The 20,473-nt window shown below is 45.0% G+C and overlaps 2 protein-coding genes across 3 annotated transcripts in view; one reads left to right on the top strand and one right to left on the bottom strand.

Moving 5' to 3' along the window:
* Positions 1-3,837: 3,837 nt before the first annotated feature.
* NRIP2 (nuclear receptor interacting protein 2) lies at positions 3,838-17,435 on the bottom strand. 2 transcript variants are annotated; one of them, XM_014891530.2, is made up of 6 exons: positions 16,968-17,435; positions 12,208-12,384; positions 7,488-7,570; positions 6,933-7,060; positions 5,039-5,091; positions 3,838-4,224 (listed from the first exon to the last, which is right to left on the bottom strand). In XM_014891530.2, exons 1-6 carry the CDS (start codon positions 17,196-17,198, stop codon positions 4,132-4,134), a joined length of 765 nt encoding a protein of 254 aa, XP_014747016.1. In that variant the 5' UTR covers positions 17,199-17,435; the 3' UTR covers positions 3,838-4,131. The 2 variants fall into 2 exon arrangements, with proteins under 2 accessions (XP_014747016.1, XP_088015298.1); XM_088159172.1 differs by lacking the exon at positions 3,838-4,224 and having other exon boundaries at positions 4,745-5,091; positions 16,968-17,343.
* RHNO1 (RAD9-HUS1-RAD1 interacting nuclear orphan 1) overlaps positions 10,046-20,473 on the top strand; it is a 32,749-nt gene continuing 22,321 nt past the window's right edge. The window contains exon 1 of the mRNA XM_088159173.1: positions 10,046-10,132. The gene's annotated coding sequence lies outside the window, so the exon portion shown is untranslated. The remainder of the gene's footprint in view (positions 10,133-20,473) is intronic.

The following is a 20,473-nucleotide window of genomic DNA, read 5'->3' as shown; positions in this document are numbered from 1 at the left end:
GGGAGTAGGAAAGTGTATCTGTAAAACAGTTTTTTCCAAGAGAAACTACAATTAAGGCAGTCCTCAGCCTTGCCAGCCCACTCAAAAATTACTTACTGTTCTCCCCAGTGTTGGAAGACTTAAAAATTACCGTGTTCGTAGATGGGAGTTGGCTTCTTTGAGATGATGTAAGTTCTATTTTACAATCCCATTTTAAAGCCAGAACTTCTTTCTTTCACAATGGAGGCTGTGTTTCAGATGTAATGACACAAAAATGCTTTGAAGAAAGAAAAATATCTTTGGGCTAAAATTCAGAATATACATGTCTAGTGCAGTAAGAGTGTGTCATTTTATGCCAAGTACCTTGGGGAGATGAAAACCCACCAGGAGCTGTGTCGGTGAGGAAGGCAGCTACTGACGCTGTAGGATTTGACAACTGACTTAGTGAATGGGTTGAAGTGAGGTGTCTGCCATGGCATCGTGACCTGCAGTTCTCATTTAGTCATATAAATGGGGTTTTTTTCTGGAAGCTTTGCCTGCAGCAAAGCTTGCTGGGGAGGTTCAAAGATAACTGTTGGCAACAGATTCCTCAATGTCTGGACAGAGACTTCTACTTAGTGGATCGGTATGTTCAACTGACATGGACAGGAGGAAGGTGAAGAGCATGTCTTCTGCCCTGGAGCTGATTTCAGAGCTGAGAAAAGAACTCACACTAATTTAGTGCTTTCTTGGAAACATCCTCTCTGTGGCTGGGAATTTATTCATGCAGTTGTTTACAACAAAGAGGAAAAGCTGGCAAGATTCTGGCACAATGTGCAAGTGTATTAGCAACCAGGGTACAAGTCAAATGTTAAAAGGATTCTCCAAAAAGAAAATAATTCCTTTTTGAAGGAAATTTTTACTCACCAGTGTGAGCGGAAGGAAAGGAGGATGCAAAGGAGTCATTAAGCAGAGAAGAGAGGAATAGATAAGGCTGGAGATTTTCACCTACTCTAGCACATTAATTCACAGAAGAGCCCAAACTGCTAGTGGTTTAGGATATGAGGCATGTGAACCACAGAAAGGCTGGGGGATGTTCTGGATGTGAGCAAAAGCAGTTATTTCAAGACAGACATGTAGGAACAGCACCTGGTGAATTCGAGCAGCAGCTAGAGTACAGATATCTGCAGGGCTGCAAGTGACAGGCAGTAGTCAAAACAGAATTGTCAACTCAAAGTCATGGCAGTTTTCTGTAGGATCCCATCCAAGACTTTTTAAATCATTGGAAAGGTTCCTGTTGGCTTCAGTCTGAAGGCTCCTACTCACCTACACCCTTCCCCTAGCTAGGGCCCAGCTGCAAAACTGAAACCAGGCACTCATCTCACAAGGAAGTGGCCAAGACTTAGAGATGCTGGTGGCCCTTCCCGTGCACTTGTGGGCACCAGGGAAGCCCAGCAAAAGCTGTCAGACACTCTGGAAGGCAGCAGAGACCTCCCTGGGCATGAGCAAAGCCCAACAAACGCCCTGTGGTGCTCCACAGGGAAGCAAGGCTCCGTATGAACCTCGCAAAGCCTGGCAAAAGCCCTGGGACTTCCTGTAAGGAAGCAGGGCAGCAAAGCAAAACTCAGCAAAAGCCCCAGGGCACTCTGGAGGGAAGCAGGCTCTTGTAGGAAATTACAAAAGCCATCAGATAGGGTTAGGTGGTTGTGGTTAGGTGTAGGGTTAGGGATATGTTTAGAGTTGGGGTTAGGGGTTAGGTTTTGGTATATGGTTTGGGGTTTAGAGTTAGAGGTTAGGTTTAGGCCTTGATGTTTAGGTTTAGGGGCTGGGGTTAGCTTAATGCTTAGAGTTTAGGGTTGGAGATTATGGTTAGGTTTTGAGATTAGTTAATGTCTTTATGATTAGGTTTCTGGTTTAAGTTTAAAGTCAGGTGGTAAATGTTGGGGTTCCAGTGTCAAATTTAGGGGGTTATGCTTAATGTTAAGTTTTATAGTTAGGGGGTGGTGATTTGATTTAGGTGTTAGAATTAAGTTTTAGAGTGGTTTAGGGGTTAAATTTAGGATTAGGATTTAGTGCTCTATATCTTAGATTTAGGGTCATTGTTAGGGTTTATTGTTTGGGTTAGGGCTAAAGTCAGCTTTTGGGTTGTGGTTTAGAGGGGTTTTTTTAATGAATCATAGAAATTAACAACTAATAAGATTTGTAATGGACATGGTATCTGTCTGTATAGATTATTTGCCCTTGTTCTACATGCTGTTTTTAGAGGGCAGTTACAGTTGGAAACTGGGTGAGTTGATGCATATAGAAACAGATGTTTTGTCCATCACAAGCAAGATTTTGTCAGCAGAATTGGACTGGGTACCACATAGACTGCAGCTAGAATACAAGATGGTTTAGTACAAGCATGAGCTTTCTAGACCCCTGGGTTTGAGAAGCCAGTCAGGCATGCAAGTGATACAAATCCAAAAGGAATTACTGCTACTTTGGAAGACAGGCTCATCGAGTAGGCATGTTTTCCTTTCTAAACGAGAGAACTGTTGGTGTCACTCAAGAGATTAATGGAAAGCAGTTCATGCAGCCAGAAATAGTCAGATGCACAAGTAGAAGAGTGGTAAAGAAGTCAAGGAATGTATCAGAAGCTGTAAAATGCGATGCTTCGTGTAGGAGCAGCAGATGCCAGTCATGCCAGCTATCTCAGGTAAGTGAATCCCAAATCATACCAGCCAGGCTTGACTCTGATATCCTTAGCATGTATTAAACTACAGCATACAGCTGTAGGGAAAAGAACAAACAAAAATTAAAAAGGAAAAATTGCATACATATATTTTTTCAGAAGCACAACAGGGACAATGACCAGTTTGACAAAAAAGGAAGAGAGTCAGTGGTGTTTCGTCCAGGAAAATAGACAAAATGGGGTTGTCATAGCATTTTAAGGGTAGATAAAGGTACATTTAGCAGTTTGGGTGGTGAATCAGTAGCCAATGAGGCATGGAACAAGCCCTGATCTAGTGCATTTTTCCTAGAGCTAGTTAAGAATAGATTATGTATTTTTAATACAGCTATGCTTTAGGATGGAAATTGAAAAAAAAAATGAAATTAAATAAACCCAATTGTTAAGTGACTTAATCACCTTTAACATTCCAGATGAGTTCACAGTTCTCTAACCTGAGCTGGTACTACAGGTTCTCATTTTGTGCAAGAGAAGCAAAGTTGATGGGCTGTGTGATGCCAGGACTCGAGGCTGATGATGTGTCTGTGTTTAATCACTGGATTTCAAGTTGAAAGAAAGGAGCTGACAGAGCAGAAGACTCGGTGCTGTAATTCATCATGGCATTTGATCTGAGTGGCAGGATCTCCAATGAAGCAGCAGAGGGAACAGGGGTGCAGCTCTAGCAGCTGGAGTGCAGAGAGGAGTGGCCTGACCAGAACAGGGTGTGCAAGTCTAGTTACAGGGTATAACACCAAGAGATGGTAAGCCTTGCAATTCATATAATGTAGCTTAGTGCCCAGGGATGCAATGGCAAAGCCCAAGCCCCTGTCAGTGCTTCAGGTGTCTGCACTCAACATTTCTGCAAAGGTTTCTTGGAACCGAGAACTCTAAAACTGTTTTTGCCACAAAGTTTTCCCAAGAAAATACTTCTGTTCTGCTCTGAGCCAGAAAAAAGCAGCAAAATCCAGCTTCCCAGAGTACAGGCAAAGGGAACAGAGCCCTTCCAACAAAGAAACAGGACTGGTGTACACTGGCATTGAGGCAATGAGAAGGGAAACATTTGTGGTAATCTTTGGAGGTCTTTGGAGCAAATGCTATTCTCTTGCCAATAGAACAACTGGAGATTGTTCACAGAGACTCTCTTGTGAACAGAGTGTATTGTAAAGTCATTAGAAGGGTAGCATAAATTTATTACAGAACCAGAAACTGGAGTGACTAGGGCCAAATAGCAGAACAAGAACAAAATGCCCACTTGGCACATCAGGACAAGCAAGAGGGTCCACTGAAAGGAGGGATATCTCAAGTTGAGGCATTCCCAGTGACAGCTTCCAGCACCCACTTTCCTTTTTCTCACTCCCCATTGAATACCTCAGCCTAGAACTCAGCAAGGTTAGGGGCATGGGAGCCTCACCCTCATCTCTCTCTCGTGGCAGCAAGTCTCCAGACATGGGGAATGCAACCAGTCACTGACCAGGCTCTTCAGAGGCATGTAGAAAAGGCAGCTCCTGACTCAGTGCTTTGCATCTCAGGATTCCTTCCTCCAAGTCGATGCAACACTAAAGGAGAGAGACAGTTACTTGGTGGACATTTCATACAGTAAACCTCATGATGTCTATGACTGGGGAGAACCTCTAATACCTCTCTGTGTTTGTAGAGACCTTACAGTTTTCCTTCCCTATCCCACATGCTTCCTCCTTCCCCCAATTCCCAGTGATGGGATTAATCTCCAAGCCCTTCATAGGGCCATTTCCCCTCCCTTCTTCCTATGACCCTCTCTGAGTTGATGTCCTCACATCACTCGGCCATTCAACCCATTGTTTTTCCTGTTTTATGAGCCTGGCATGTGGCCACAATATATGTGACAGGCAGGAGCCAGCTTGCTGCAACCGTATCCTGAGCCACCCAGGAGCCAGGCTCAGCAGGGCACTGACCCTGAGCCAAGGTGACAAAAGGAGAGGACTCTTTTCACTCATGGCCAGCAAGTGTTGGACACTGAATGTGATCATACAGCTTCATTTGGCTTAAAGCAAGGGAAGAGCTTGTTCTCATCTGCCTTCAAAGGGCAACACAGGTCTAACTCGTGCATTTTCTTGTCTCCTCTTTAGTTTCCTCTTGCCACTTGCAACTTGTATGGCAGGAATACAGACAATGGGAGATGTGATAGTATCCTACTGAGTGCTTGCTTTCTTGAAACCTTTAAGGACTGAAAGGGAATCAGTGACTCAGAGCATACTGCACCCAGTCAAGCAGCTGTGTGACAAGCATTGCCCTGAGAGACCTGGACATTAAGTAATTCTGATGCTTACAGCAAGCAGATCTTGGAGAGCTTCCTGAGAGGAGGCTTGCAGTAAGCAAGGAGCTGTTCCTTACCTTGAGAGACAACAGAGTCTGGAGGCCAATGCAAAACTCCAGCATTTCATCATCTGAGAAGAGAGAAGAGACTGATCAGGCTTTCGATTATGTAATAGTGTCTCATTAAAGAAAGTGTGTCTCTCCTGTAAAAGGAGATGAAATACAAGAACATCTGATTCATAAATTTTTATGGTTTTAGTCTCTTCAATATAAAGCAGATAAAAAATAACGAAGAAATGGATGAGTTAAACACACCAACATTAACAAGCAGATGGTAACAGTGACAAAAATCTCTCTCTTCTGCCATTCACTGATGAGTCTTTAAAGGAGCTTTTTAAGCACAGTCCTGAAGATGGTCAAATTGAACTTTGCAGCTGATAAGAGAAGGAAATCATGATTATCATAACTACTGTGAGATAAATTTGAGGGGTTTTGTGTGATTGTTTGAAACTTAATATGAGATATCAGAAGGGCCTTGTGAGATCCCATAAAACTTACTGTGGGCTGTGTAAGGGAAGGACAAAAGTCAGAAGGCAAGCAGCAGGTGAATCAGGGGACAACAAGCATGGGAAAATGAAGAGGAGAAGGCTATTGGTTCAGTTGTTTGACCAAAGCCTGTACCTAATGGCTGCAATCTATCTGATCTTATTAAATAATATTATTAAGGTGTTTTTTTTTCCATGTAACTTGTCCTACTCGTAAATGCTGCAAGTCTTCAGTTTCAATAAACATCGAAGATGCCAGGAGTTAAAGCGGCAGCTAAGGAGGAATTTCCAGGTCCTGGAGTCTGCAGGAATCAGCAGCCACTTGTAATGTCATTAACACTTCCCGTGTCTCCTGGAGGCCTGCTTGCCCTGTAACCAATGTCTGTAATTTATAATTTATTTTTAACCACATAAGTGAGAGCACTGTGTGCACAGGGAGATAGATGAAAGACACAGGTCTAGCAGTTCTGCTCCTTCCAGGCAGCCATTTCCATGTCCCAACAAAATGGGTAGTAGGTAGTAGCTATAGGGTAAATTCATCTGTGCTGGTACTACTACAGATTCCCCATAAAGGGCAAGAAGAAGCACAGTGGCAACCCGGAAAGAAGAGCAAGCTGGAGTGTTTAAGACGAGCTCTTTCTAGATAACTTAGGAACGTTGGAAGAATGTGCATGAAAAGAGGGAGCAAGAGAGGCCTTGGAAGATGAACAGGACTCATTGAAGTTGGGGAAGCAGATTAAAGCAAGATAAAGCTGGGAGAAAGACTGGGAGGAAAAAAGACAACCACGTTGTTTTCAGCATATGCACAGCTTGATGTAAATGCAGAACATACAGCCTTTCTGCTGTTTTCTGGGTCTGCCTCAGTGCCCACTGGCCTGACCTTGTCTCCTATGGCTCCTTCCTTCAAAGGGTCCTGCTTCAGGACACTGAAGGACACGCAGCACTCTCGGGCTTCCTGGTTCTTTCAGGATGCTCCCTGCAGCAGAGGCAGAGGAGCACGCAGAGAAGCACTCTAGGAAAAGGACTGTACCCTCTGTTACTTTCTCTGATGACTTCCAGGCAGCCAGAGATACAACTGCCCATTCCATAGGAGAACATAAGGCACCAGAGGATTAATCAAGCCATTTGCAGAATTATATGGAAGGTCCATTTTAGAATCGAAATGAGAATTTTTCACATCTTTAGTTAAAGCTGAAAAACCATCTAATTTCTCCCCACTTTCAGTGTTTTCTGTGTACCCTTCCTATGCCCTTTGCCTTTAGTTACATTGAGGGTATTCACCGTGTATGATGATGTTGGCCTACAGTAAGGTGGCCACGTCACCAACCTTCCATCATGTTATGCTTTTTCCAAAGGTCTTTTAAATGCCCTTGGCAGGGCAAGAGGACACAGGAGAAACAAGGGAGAGGAGGGGCTGGCACTCTCACCTACAACCAGTGCTGAACACAGCACTGTCTCCTGGCCAAATTTCAATTCCATATGTTCTACTCGGCCAACAACGCTGGGGATGGGAAGAGAGAGGTCTCCACAGTCCATGGCAGACGCTTCTTCCAGCCTGTGGGACACAAGAGGTGTTATTGACTCAAGCAGAGGAAGTGGAGGACAGCCAGGACTTCCCATTGATGGCAGTTCTAGGTCTCACTGGGAACAGGCCCACAAGAGGGGGAATTTCTTGCATACAGTATGTCTGGAGGTAGATTCAACAAGCAAAACCTCACCACCAGCCACCAGCTGGGCAGCTTTGCCTTGCAGGACATGCAGACAGAATTGCACAGCTCTGCCTCAGAGTCTGGGGTCTGCACACAACTTTGCTAGTGCTCTAATGCCTTTCCCTGGAGCCCACCCTCTGCATCTTCTAAACAGCCATGTGCATATGCAAACCTGCCAGTAATTATCACTGGGGCTGAGAATCCAGAGTGCCTGGGTTCTTGACATTGTTTTTCCTTTAGCCATCCTGCCTTTTATATTGTGCAAAGACTTACCCCAGCTGGTTGAAACATCTTTTGGAGATGAGGTTTGGTAGACACCCAGTGTTAACAGTCGCTTTCAGTGCCTGACCTTGACACTAGAAGAAACAGCAACAGATAATTACTGAAGGCTCAAAATTGGCATATTCACTCTGCCAACAGTGTTGGAGACTTGGACTTTTTGAGCAACATAGCCAAGATGTTGTGTTCTAGGCAATAGTCAGAAGGCAGGAGGTTCATCCAAGACAATGATGGTTTCCCCAGTGCTTTGCAAATCGCTCTCAAACACTTCTTTTTGAATTTGTCTTCCTTCATTTGTATTTGATTGCCCAGACACTTATCTTAGTGACTTTAACTTAACGGTGTTCCAGTCAAGAGATGCACAATTAGAGAATTTTTTCATAAAACCCACATGGACTTTGTTACCAGAGCAGTAAGTAATATGCAAAAGTTTCTAAAGGAATACAAGCATGTGCTCGTTGTTCTGGATTTCCTCTCTCCATTTCTTCTGGTGTTGCAGGGAACAATATCCCACAGTTAAACATTTGTTCTCAGTAGAAAAGCTGCCAGAGGGAGAAGTCTGAAGAAGCAGGAGCACCCAGGACAAACATACCTGAAATGAGGTTGAATTTAAGGCAGTTCCCAAGATAACTGGGAAATCTATGTGACTCCTGAATCCAAGACACAATCTAATCAAGAGATTACTATTTTATGTAGGCCTTACATCATGTTCCTTTATAGCTCTTTAAGGATATAAGACATGATACTACAGTAGTCACAGCTGGTGTCATTTAGCAAAGAAAGAGACTGTGCCCTGCCCATTACTCAAGTAGCCTGTGTATGATTTTACTGGAATAGTTCCCAGTGCCTTGCTCATTTCATTTCTTTACCCCTTTGAACTTGAAAGAGAAAAGGAGATGTGGTTGCCATCTGTTTTCTGTCCCCTCTGCAGAGAGGTCCTTAATGGCAGTCCTGAGGTGATGAAGTTACAGCAGGTTACATTTATTTTAGGGGTCTGAAAACATAAGGACGTCAAGGACATCAATAAGAAATAGGTTCAGGGGGGAAAAAAAGTTGGAACAGGGCTTAGTAAAGGAACTGGAAAAGATGGAGTAACTGTCATCTACAAAATACATCTTTACCTACAGTAATGAATCATATCTATTCTTGATGGCCTAGTTCTCCAAGGCTCTGTCTTTTCACCACCATCCAAAAAACCGAAAAAACTCACCCACAAAATTTTCGTTTTGGGAGGCTCATTGTATTCCTACTATCATTTGTGTTTTTCCTGTGATTCCTTCTCTTCCATTCACTATGGTACTCTGACATGAACCACTCAGGAGTAGCAACAGACCTGCCACTTCTTCTCTACTCTTATGCTCAGTCCCAGCAAGTATAAATGCTTGAGCACCTTAAGCAGATCAGTTCTGCTATGAGGGGCTCAGTGCAGCACCAGCAGGGTCAAGGAAAATGTCTCAATTTCATGATTTCTTATCTAAGCCTGTTTATTATTATTAATCATCACAGAGAGATACATCCAGTATTTCCAAGATTTCATTTTCAAAAATATGCTATCTGTGAGTATTTAGAAAGAAGAAAACAACTCCTGTGAGAAATACTGGAATGCTGCAAACAGACAATGCCAAGAGTGTCCCTTTCAGTCCAAACCGTTCTGTGATTCTGTGGCAAAATGTCTCCCTTCTGATTTTAGAGCTCTGCAATGTCTGTGCTGTCTGGTCCTCCCTGACACATCAGCCCTGCCTGAAAAGGCTGGGGCCAGACTAAGCAGAGAGGCAAGATAAAGCACAGGGTGCAGGTGCATGCCAAACATCTGCTTCCACATTCTCTCAAATCAGAAAAAAGAATTGGAGCATGGATAGCAATTGCTAAAGAATCACTCGGGAGCAACAGACTTGAGATGCATGAGCTGCTGTTGTTATAATAAGCCTAAGCTGTATCACTAGGCAGATTACTGAATTTTGCTTCATAGCAGGCTGGGAAATCTGCAAGTTAGAGACTTGATAGGATATAACAGGACAGTGATTATTCTGTAGAAAACATTTAATCTCATTGAGTCTAAACAGCTCTTCACCACTAACCATTTCCCTAGAGAACTCACTAGGAGCCTGAGGAAAGTTCTTGGTCCAGCTTAACACAAATACAACGCAGGCAGCTCATAAGCACTGCAAGGCTTCTTGGACTAGGAGGACTTCTTATCATTTTACCCACTCTCATCCCTATTCCAGATTTTTCAGTCTGTTACTACCAGTAATCTTTATTTTTTATCTAAATGTCAATTATGGAAATTTCCAAGAAAGAGGGGAAGGGGGATCAGTAAGGATAACTATTTATAAAGAGCTGAGATTTCTGAAATTATGTCAGTTCTGAGGATCTGATGTCAAGAAGCTGCTTTAGCAAACAAAAGGCTGATCAATCCCTGCTTTGGCATAGAGGAAAACTGGCCTTCTACAGCAGTGAAATCTTTCAGCATCTATTTCCAAGTTAACAAGAGACAGCCCCTACACAAGAAATAACGGCTTGATTTTATGTTGCAGATGCCAGTCATGACTAGCTTTCCAAAGTGGTTTTCAAAAACTGTCACAAAAAGGGGCAATTCTGCTAATGTATCATCTGGGCAACCCACCTAAGCAAATAGGAGGGTGAGTGACTTCAGTATATTATATTATATTATATTAATTATATTATATTATATTATATTATATTATATTATATTATATTATATTATATTATATTATATTATATTATATTATATTATATTATATTATATTATATTATATTATATTATATTATATTATATTATATTATATTATATTATATTATATTATATTATATTATATTTAACTATTATAGATTAGGTCTGTCTGTGATCTCTGGGACTTAAAAGGCCTTAGATAAAAGGCAACTAAAACCTTTTGGAGTGAAAACACTTACTGCCTGAATTTCCATTCAGGATCAGTATCACTGAAGTCTACATATATTTGGGTTTATTCCCTAGTCAGTTCAGTTACAAGGCAGGTGATGCATTTGTTACCACTTTGAGATTTTCAGCATACTTGTCTGTGTGTAAATGATAGCTTATCTTTTCTCAGGAGTCAGGGGGGGAAAAAAAGACTTCTCTGGGGCTGTGCTCCATTTCTAATAAAAACTGCACTATAATCAAGCAGATATCCAAAAGGTATTAGCTCACCTCTCTGGTTCCAATGAACTGGCAGCCTGAGTCCTATTTCCTGCCACAGCTCTGTTACTGACAGGAGAGGCTTTTTGAAGTTCACAAATGTGAACATCAAAAGCAGCAAGACAAAAAGAAGGGGAGGAGAGCTTCCCTTCCTTCAGTGTAAGATCAAGTGTGACAAACAGTGACTGGCTCCTAAGAAGGGCAGAAAAAGAGAGAAAAGCCTGTGCAGAATTCAGGGCGTGTTACGTGCAGCATTAGACCTATTTCCTTGTTTGTAATGCTCATTAACCTTCCTCTGTGAGGGAAAATAAAATGTGGGTGACAGCTGGGGTTCAGTCCATTAGAAACACAAAAGAGAATGACTGGTGGACTGTAACACTGACTTAGCTACTGCCCCTGGGATACAATACCTGTACATGCCTGTCCGTATTCAGTGTGCATGCCTGGCAGAAACCCCACCCTTTATCACTACATTTCCTCTTGCAGAACAATAAGGAGAGGCTATTAAAGAAAAAGAAACACCTGTATTTGTTCAGAAACAGGCTCCAAGTAATTGGAGAAATTACACTGAGAGCCATTCATCCTACTAGTCTGTCCCCAAGTGTGGTTATGTTAACCCAGCTGTATGAAAGTCTGAAATGCAGGGTAAGCATACCTAACTGCAGCAGTAAAGGCTGCAAAACAAACCAGACAGTGGCTTTGCTTGGTACTGAGATAAGATCCTGATCTAAGCCTTTCAGAAACTTGCTACTAGGCTGTGTTCCTATAATAATTTATTGTGCCAAATGAATTTGCAAAGGTATATATGTTTTTCTTGGAAACGTAGCCTTTACACTCAGATATGGGAGACATTCTTTAGGACAGGTAACTGAATTAAAACCAGTTTTAAAATGGGTTTTTTACAACAGGTCTGTATCTTGGTGAGTCTCATATCTGCATATTACTGTGCAGTTCTAACCATCCATCCCTCTTTCATGGGCCACAGCTTTTGGATGTGTTTTCTTTAACTACAGGGGCCAGGGAGTAGTGTGCTCTGCTGCATAGGAGGATATAAGAAGAAAAGGGAGCTAAAAATACTGCTTCCATCAAGAGACAGAGCTGTGCTAATTTGGAGCACAGTTAGCCACTTTCTGAGGAGGTCCTTTGACACCTGAGAGAATCAGACTAGACTGGAACTAGTTAAATGTAGATCAGCTTGAGGCACCTGTCTTCAAGTGATAAGGAGACATTCGTTGCTTCTATGTGCAGTTATAAAATACCTCATATCATGGAAAGGCTGGCCTTCAAAGGAAGGAGATGTGATTAAGGTAATTGAACTTCAAATATGGGCAATTAGAAGGCATGTAGCAGAAAGGCTTTCCTCTGGCTTTTGGAAAACCTGCATCCAGACTCTGAGAGAGGCCATGCATGAAATCTCTTCTCTTTGGCTGCAGCTGGCTTTGCAATTTATAACTCATCATGGCCCTTGGGAGGGAGGCAGCTGGAACTCTGAGAATTTGCCATCACTGTGAAATCAGCAGCACCGTGTTGTTGCCTTACCTGGCACTGTATTAGCAGGGGTGAAGTCTCTTTTCTCCTGTCCTCTCCCTTTTCCGTCTTTTCATCCTGGTCTTTTGCCAGCGGGGATTGAAGCCGTGCAGACTGACCCCTGGCATCGCCCCGCAGCTTGTTCAGGTTGCCTTCCAAGAGGCGCCGCTGGACCACGCTATGAGGCTGCTGTCTCCATCACAAAGAAAGAGAAATCCCAGCTAAGTATGGAGCTAAGGACAAGGACATTTACTAGCTCAGGGATGCAGGTTGTAAATGCTTGACCCAACTGATCGTCCTGATGAAAGACATGCTTAACCAAAAAAACTTGCTTTAAATTCCAGATTTTTTTTTTCTGTAGCTGCTAATTTGGTGTTAAAAGTGTTGAGATGTCTGTGACAGGCAGGTCTCTGGGATGCAATTATTGGAGGAGAAGAACATGCCTGATGCATGCTGTCCCCACACATATATGTTCCTTCAGCTAACCATGCACTGCAGAGTCTCATTCCTGTTCAGCATAATGCAATGCACTGCCTGCTGGGTGTGTGCTGACATCCCACCAGGCACATTCACACCTTTCATTGTGGGAGGGCACGAGGAATGCAGCATATGTGTGATGTACATGTGGGCAAGAAGGCAGGACTGCAGATATTTTAGGTGTACAAGCAATTATTTGTAGTGAAGCAGGAAGCTCCCCGAGAAGGAAACTAAAATGAGCTTTTAATGTTCCTTGGAGTCTGTCTCTGCTTCCCGCCATCAGATGCTCTAAATTTTGCCCAGTGTTGTTCCATCCAGTCCCTGCACAGCTACTCAATCAACAATGGGCAACACCAATGAAACAGGTGCCTGTTGGAGGTAGCTTGGTCCTTTCTCCATGTACTCAGCCCCACGGCCCTTCTGCAGGAGAGCAGCTGCTCTGACTGGCCATGGCATTCCCAGTAACAGCTGCCTGTTTGAAGAAAGGCAGACAATCTAAAGGGGTTAATGTGCTATAGCTGAAACTTGCTTTTATCTTTCTAAAGAAAAAGAAAAAATTAAGTTATCTCCCAGGTGGTGGAGCAGTTTGATGCAGGATCTTGTCAATGGGCAGGCCAAACATCTGAACTAGACCAGACCTGCCAATAAGCTGGGCTGCATTAATCCCACAGGTTACTTGTGTTTTGGAGTAGCTTCATGCCTGGCCAGAGAGCTGAGGCCAGAGAAGTGTGCAAACTGCAATTTGAAGCACCCTGACTTGCCAGATTTGCCAGATTTGTGGTTGATGCAGGATGGCTGTCACTGGCTCTTTGGTCACACTCAGCATTGCTCTTTGCAAGATGCCAAGTCCTTCATGCCTCTGTTTCCCTGCCAGTCAAAAGGTGAGAGTCAGATGGTTCACATACTGCATGACAAACACTGCAGCACTTGAAAAAGTGGGGTAAAAATATCCCTCTGTTCCTGGTCTTTTCCCAGCCTACTGTGCTGGCCCACAGAACAGCTGGCCGTTGAGCTTAGCTCCCTAAATACTCTGAGCACAGTGCCAGTTTGGCTGCCAGCTAACATCTGGGCCATGGGAAAGGGGCAGAGATCAAACAGCAGGTCTCCAAATTCCCATCCTCCCTCCTGCCTCTCATGATCTGGCATGCAAAGGATCTTTCCCTCTTCCTGCAACCTTTCCCATAGAACAAGCAAGCCCTCTGCAGCTGCCACCTCTGTCCCCTTCTTGTCACTCAGGCTGGGAAGAGGCCAAGTGCTGGTGGGGATTAGCTGAGCTTTGGGATTTTAGAGGCATCCGATTTAAGAGCAGACTCCCAGGGCCCTGCCTATCTTCTCTCTCACCAGTGAGACAGAGAAGTGGAGCATTGTAGCTCTTGGACTGGCCAGAAACAATTAAATTTAGAGGATGGTAAGGGAGGATGTTGTGAGTGTTGTGGCCAGGAGCTGAAAAGGATGCCCTCCCAGGGCCCTTACAGGGATCAGAGAAGATTCCCAGGTTCTCCAAAGTGAAACCTCCGGGCCTTGCTATGATTAGTGACATTGTATGAGCTGGGGATCTTGATTTTTGGGAGGTGAGACGCCAGATCTTCAGACATTCTTGGTACTTCTAGAATATTTTAGTTCTTGTACCTACTTATTTTTCATTTTGCTATTAAAAAAACAAAACCAAAACTGATCATGCTTTTTGTTGCAAAGCTGGAAACATGAGGTCTCCACAGAAATATATAATTATTCATTATTGGAGACATGATGGGTCCATCAAATTTGCAGGCACTGCTGGATGCATTGCATAAGCTGAGTGCACACCCAGAATACACAAAAAAGAATGGCAAAAAGTAACAGCCTGTGACTGCGAAAAGAAAGCAGGTATTTTATTTTAAATTACATGAGGCCCTGGTCTAATTTTAGGGCATGGAGCTGCCGCAGCTGGGGTCTCTGGCACTGTCAATGGAGACCTGTTTTGGGGAGTTAATTATATTTTCCTCCCAGTGTAAGTGCTATAGGAGTCAGGGGTGTTTTACTCTCTCTCTCCAAATCAAACTCTCCAGCACTTCCTACTGCTGCTTCATTTTCAGTACATACCTTTTTCATATTCCTGTCCTCCAGGGGGGAGCCAGATCAATTTAGGAAAAAGAGATGGGGTTTTCATAGCATTGGAGAAGTGTCTAGAGAAATAAGCTAAAAGCGTATTTTGGACTCTGATTTGCAGTGCCCAAAACATCGCAGCAGTATCTCAGCGTCTCATCAAGTTGCAAGAACTGCTGCAACTCTTGGAATTCCTAAGAAATCCTAAGAAATCTTGGAAATCTAAGACCTGGTTCTTCTTTTGCTCCAAGTTAAAGCAGAAACGGAGGTACCACATACCTGGGTACCACCCCAGGTATGGTACTATGTGTGCGAACTTGGCACAGCAGCCACACTTCATTTTGTGCCCTCTAACACAGAGCAAAGTGTCCATGTGTGAAAAAAACATGTCATGTTTTATTCACTGCTCCCTAGGTCCATGGTGAAAATGCTTCAGCTATTCTGTTATTGACCAAACATGAAGTTTGCAGTGAGTTGCAGTGACCAAATGCTGTCAGCATACAACGAGTTCTCCTGCCTGGAATGGTTAATTCCAGCAGGAGTACTGCTTGTGGCAAGTGATTTAGACAGGGCCTGTCTCGCTCAAGGAATCCCTTGGGACTTCAGGGTGCCAGCTGTCACTTTGAGGCATGGTGACAAGAGTCAATCCAAAAGCAAAGATGGTAGATGTGTTACTGCCTGCCTTTGTGGCTGGGGTCAGCAAACGCTCACTAGAAGACTCAGAAGTGGCTCATCTCCATACCCTGCCCTGGGACAGGCCCAGGGTCATGCCTGGCTGTGGTCCCGAGGGGATGTTCGAGCTGCAGTGCTGCAGGCTCTCCGGGCTCCAGTGCGGCCAGAGCTTCTTCCCCACGGGGAGGAGAGTCCCTGCTCCTCACTAAGCCAGCACTGGTGTGACGCTGCTCGCACTCCAGCCAAGACTGTGCGCAGGGCCGGAGGGACAGTCCACGCCAGTCCCTGATGACAGCCGTGTGTGCAGCTGCAGAACGTGAGGTGACAGCTCAGGGGGACTTGGAGGAGCTGTCCTTGACCCTGCCATGCCAGGAATCCCAGCAGCTGCTGAGGCAGCTGAAGGAGCTGCGGGGAGGGTGGCAGGAGCTGCAGGATGTGCCAGCATGGGAACGTGGTGCTGCCCCCCCGTCTGCAAGCCTCTGCACCCCAAAGTTTCAGCAAGGAGGTTTAACTCCCATCCAGTGCCAGGGACCTGCCGGTCCCACACACGTGTGGCCCTGTGCCGCTGCATGCCTCGGGAGCTAGCAAATGACGGGAGGCACACACACGAGAGCATCTGTGGTGTTGCTGCAATTGTCTGAGGGAAGCACAGACTGCAGGGAGGGGCAAGATCTTTTATGACACCCACTGCCACAGATGGAACAAGTGATTGTGCCCCCGTCACAAGCAGACGTGAGCCCTCTTTTGGGAAAATGATTTAGACTCCACATGCTTGAGCAGTTTAACTCTACAGTGGAGAGAAGTTGGACAGCAAAACTGCCGGAGCAAGAATATGTGTGCAGTTGAGCCAATAATGGATCCTGTGGGAATCTGCTTCCAGCCTTGGGGAAGCCCTTCCAGACCACAGGCTGCCAAGACTCCTGGAACAGACCTCCCTCCCTGATGCTCCCTGATCCACGTCACCACAAGGAGATGCCCAGAAGCCTTGCTCTGATGCCTCCTCCCCAAAGGAGTCATCCAGAGTGCCAGGCACTGCATCTGCCTATGTGCCGGGTTTGCAGTCCTGCCCTTTGCTTGCCTCTCCATAAATCCGGATAGTGCAGGGAAGAGAGAGAAATGCAAAAAGGTGACAAGGTCAAACATAAGTCTCTCAGAGTTTCATGAATTGTACTTCCCTCCCTGCCAAGTCCAGGAAGCATTCTGCTTTGGAGCTGGATCATGCAGGGATACATGGGGGCTTTCAGAGATGTCCCACATGGGACATGTCACATGAAAATATATAGGTACTAGGTGAATGGAAATTTGGATTCTGGAGAGTCCTTCCAGTCCATGTCTGCCTGAGGAGTTTGTGGGGAGGCACAAGAAGATGGATGCAAACAAATGAGTGATTAATTCTTTCCCCTCATTCTGACCTGCTCCTTGATGATCCTGAAGGGAAGTTTCATTTTTGCTGAACCTATCATCCTGTCACAAAGCCTGACAGCAGCTCCCACCTGGAATGAAGGCACCCTCTCATAGGGGGGTCCCAGTGGACTCACCAGATCCTTGGAGGTGCCAAGTCTTGTCAAGCCGTCCAGGGGCAGCAGATCAGCAGAGTCCTTGTGCACAAACTGGGTGGCCTGTTTGAGGCGCCTCTTTTGTTGCAGAATAGCTTTGTTCCTCAGCTCCATCTCACACTCCTGTCGCTCCAGCTCAGGAGTACCCTCGCTCTGCTTTTCGTCCTGGTCTCCTTGCCCCAGTGGCAGAGGGCAGCTCTTCCTTGTGCTCATGGTTCAGACGGAGCAGGTCCTTCTTCGTATGCTGGGGTGTTCCCTGAACTCGTCTCCTGCTGTTTGCCCTCTGGAAGCTGACTCCGTCTCTTATCCCCTTTCCCTTCCCCACAGCTCTTCTTCTCTTCCTTTCTCTGCTTTTCTTCCTGCTCTCTTAGTTATAACTCACCCATCTCTGAAGAGCCTCGGTGCCTGTTCTCCCTCTGTCCTCTCCACTGCTCCGTATTCCTCTGCTCCCGCCTCTTCCTCTCCCTCACTTCTCCTGCCCTGACTGCAGCTTTGCCTCCTCCAGTCCGTGGGTCCCTGTCGTAATAGAAAAAGGCCCGCGTCAGAAACCGCTTTCCATAAATCACGGCAGAGCCGGCAGGATGCTCCGGCTGGAAAAATCCAGCAGCAGCAGCAGCAGCAGCAGCAGGATGGCCCCGCTGCTGGGGGCTGGCCTTAGCTCGGCGGGCGGCGCGCACGCAGCGCGCGTGTCCGTGTGTCCGTGTGTCCGTGTGTCCGTGTCCGTGTCCGTGTCCGTGTCCGTGTCCGTGTCCTTGCGTGTGTGCGCCCCCGCCTATCCCCGGCTCCACGGGGACACGCTAAACCTGTGCCAGCGGGCTTTGACGCATCTCCATGTCTCTGTAAATACTGGCAGCGACTCGGGTCAGCCTGGAAGGTGATGCAGTGCCTTGGTAAATGGGAGAGAGCATCCCCCTGAAGGCTCCTGGCAGGCATGCCCAGTCTCATTTCTGCAGAGTGCCGTGCCTTTGCAATAGGCTGCGGTGACGGATTTTTCTGCGTAGCTTGAATGAAATGCTGAAGGTCTTGTTTCTGCTTCCAGCCAAGGCAAATGTATTGTGCCCGACTCTGCCCTCATTTTCACCTCACTCTATCGAGAGCAATCCCCTCCGATGTTGCAGAAGCCTGAAATCACAGGCTTGTTAATACCAGCGGACTTGGCTCCCTGTTTATATCAAAAGGGTGCTGACACTGCTGCAGTGTGGGATGTCTGGACCAGAGCAGACATCCCATCTCTCAGGGGAGACAGGACATGGGAGAGCTCCCTTTTTCAACGTTCTGTCTCCATACTGCCCTGCTTGAAACTACGAATTTTAACTTGAACTGATGCTGTCTCCTTTTGATCCCTTTTCTCTGGCTAATGCACTGCCCTGTTTAGCACCAGTTCTGATATCATGTACAGAGAATGAACCAAAACTTTACTCAGCTGTGAAGCTAAGGACAGTATTACATTTCCAGGAAAGCTAGCAAGGGGCGAAACAGCTTTTATGTGCAACTTAGAAGGAATAGCAGCAACTGACTACAAAAGTTACAGCAAAAGGACACTTTCTGTTGCTCCTTTTGTTTTCTAGTATGTAAGATTCCAGTATTACTGATACCAATCATTTCTGTGTTCTAGATTGTGTATTAAAAAGTGAGTATGCAGTATTAAGAAGCAAATCCTATACAAAGTATTATGGTTTCCACCAAATCACTGCACTAGATCTGTCAGGAATGGGAGTAGAAATACATTCTAACTGCTTTGTACTCCGAGACCAAACTTCAATACCATAATGCAGGAGGAGTCCCAACAAGTGCTCAGAGGTGTTTTGAGCTGTCCTTATCTATCTGTGAGTCAAATTAAGAAGAGAATTTAGGCAATGGATATTTCCAGGGAAGCTGTGTTCCCGCAGTCTTGTTTTCTTGCCTGTGGGTTGCCCTGATTCCTGATTTACACACTCTTTTGACCTCCTGTGGCTCCACTGAGTATCCTTTGTGTCTCATCATCAAGTCCTTTAACCATCCATGTAAACCAGTACTGAATCATGCACCTCTGCTGTCACACAGGGCCAAGAGGTGCTTCCCCTCCTGCTGACTGTGAATAGCTCAGCAGGCCAGCCACGACAAGGCAGATGGTGGTAGCAAGGGCATTGCCAATTTTCTTAAAGCCTCAGAATGGATCCTAAGACTGTAAAGTGCTACAGAACATCTAAGGACCGGATCTCCTACATTTCTTGCCTTGAAGCCTGTGGGCAGAGTTACACAATTTCTGATGAGATCACCTCCCACCCTGGATGTGTATGTGGGAATGAAGAGGAGGGAGCTCTCCTAGTTCCCAGTCCCAGCCCTCCTTGCAGCTAGCCACCCTTTATTAGTTTATTTTGTGTAGCTTTTTGGAAAAGCCTAATCAAAATTGGTTTGCCTTGCAGCTGGGCTGGAGCCATTTCTTGAGCAGTTTTGCCTTTGGATGTCACCAGTTAGTCCCGGTCCCTAATTCTTCAAGTGTTTCTCTCTTTGTGCCTCAAAGGGGAGAAGTCTTCAAATCTTGTTTAAAGCTTTCTCTTCTCCTTCATCCCTTCTGCTTCTAAGTGTGGGTGACTTAACTCTTTATATCCTGTGATGTGTTCCTAGATCTGGCAAAAAACCCCAGCATTTTTATGGGGGTGAAGTCAGCTAAGGTACTATCTTCTCCCTTCAAAGGTTCTAGGTCACTATTTTTTTCTATTCAGCTATTTTCCTCTCATGTTCTTAAAAAGAGCTGATTTACTAAGTAGTTTAGGTGATTTCTAGTTTTGGGAGTTTTTAAGTTTTATTTTTCAGAATGGACACTCTTAAAGGCTTTCTAATGAGAGATCAGACCACAGTGCAGTAAATTTAAGGGAATTTTGCAGCAGTTATATATTTCCCAGTCATCTTTCTTAAGCTCTGAAAAATAATATATGACTCACTAGTAACTTGTACTAGAAAAATAAAACTGATTTTGATGAAAATATTCATACACAATCCCATACACACTGATAAACTATTTTCCTTTTCTGATGTAGTCACATAAAATAATCATAACCCATTATACCTTGACATTCTGCACGCTTCATACAGAAATCTTTACAGGGTGTGTAACTGTGCTTTTTAGACAATAGAAGAAACACTCTGCCTCCACAGAATATAAAAGCCCTTCTCCCTGCTCCTGCTACCAGCTTGGCCTTCCAGCTCAAGCAGTTACAGGTCGGTGAGAGCTCTGGGGCAAAAGGTTCCAGGTTGTAAGCACTTTAGCTGTGTTAGTCCCTGGACCTGATCACCTCCATGCCTGAGAAACCCTGAAGAAATCAGAAGTAGTGCCCATACTTCTAAGGAAAGGCAGTGAAGAGCAGCATTTCCCAGCAGCCAGTTTGCCCAGCCAAGAAGCAAGAGAGGATCAATATATTCCTGTAGCTACTCCTCTGTTGGAAGAAATTCATTAATAGTACCTGGAGTAGTAAAGGAGAGAAATGGAGTCCTTTGCTGAAGGAAGT

The sequence above is a fragment of the Sturnus vulgaris genome, chromosome 2 (genome assembly GCF_052056855.1).
Source record: "Sturnus vulgaris isolate bStuVul1 chromosome 2, bStuVul1.hap1, whole genome shotgun sequence".
NCBI classification, from domain to species: domain Eukaryota; kingdom Metazoa; phylum Chordata; class Aves; order Passeriformes; family Sturnidae; genus Sturnus; species Sturnus vulgaris.
This window is presented reverse-complemented; position numbering and strand designations above follow the sequence as displayed.

Excerpts from the sequence above, each read along its gene's own strand:
- NRIP2 (XM_088159172.1), bottom strand. The coding sequence starts at position 17,198 with ATGAGCACAAGGAAGAGCTGCCCTCTGCCACTGGGGCAAGGAGACCAG. Across the intron at positions 7,061-7,487 it reads AGATGTTTCAACCAGCTGGG|GCTGGAAGAAGCGTCTGCCA; the intron begins GTAAGTCTTTGC and ends TGTGTCCCACAG. Across the intron at positions 5,092-6,932 it reads GTGTTCAGCACTGGTTGTAG|ATGATGAAATGCTGGAGTTT; the intron begins GTGAGAGTGCCA and ends CTCTCTTCTCAG.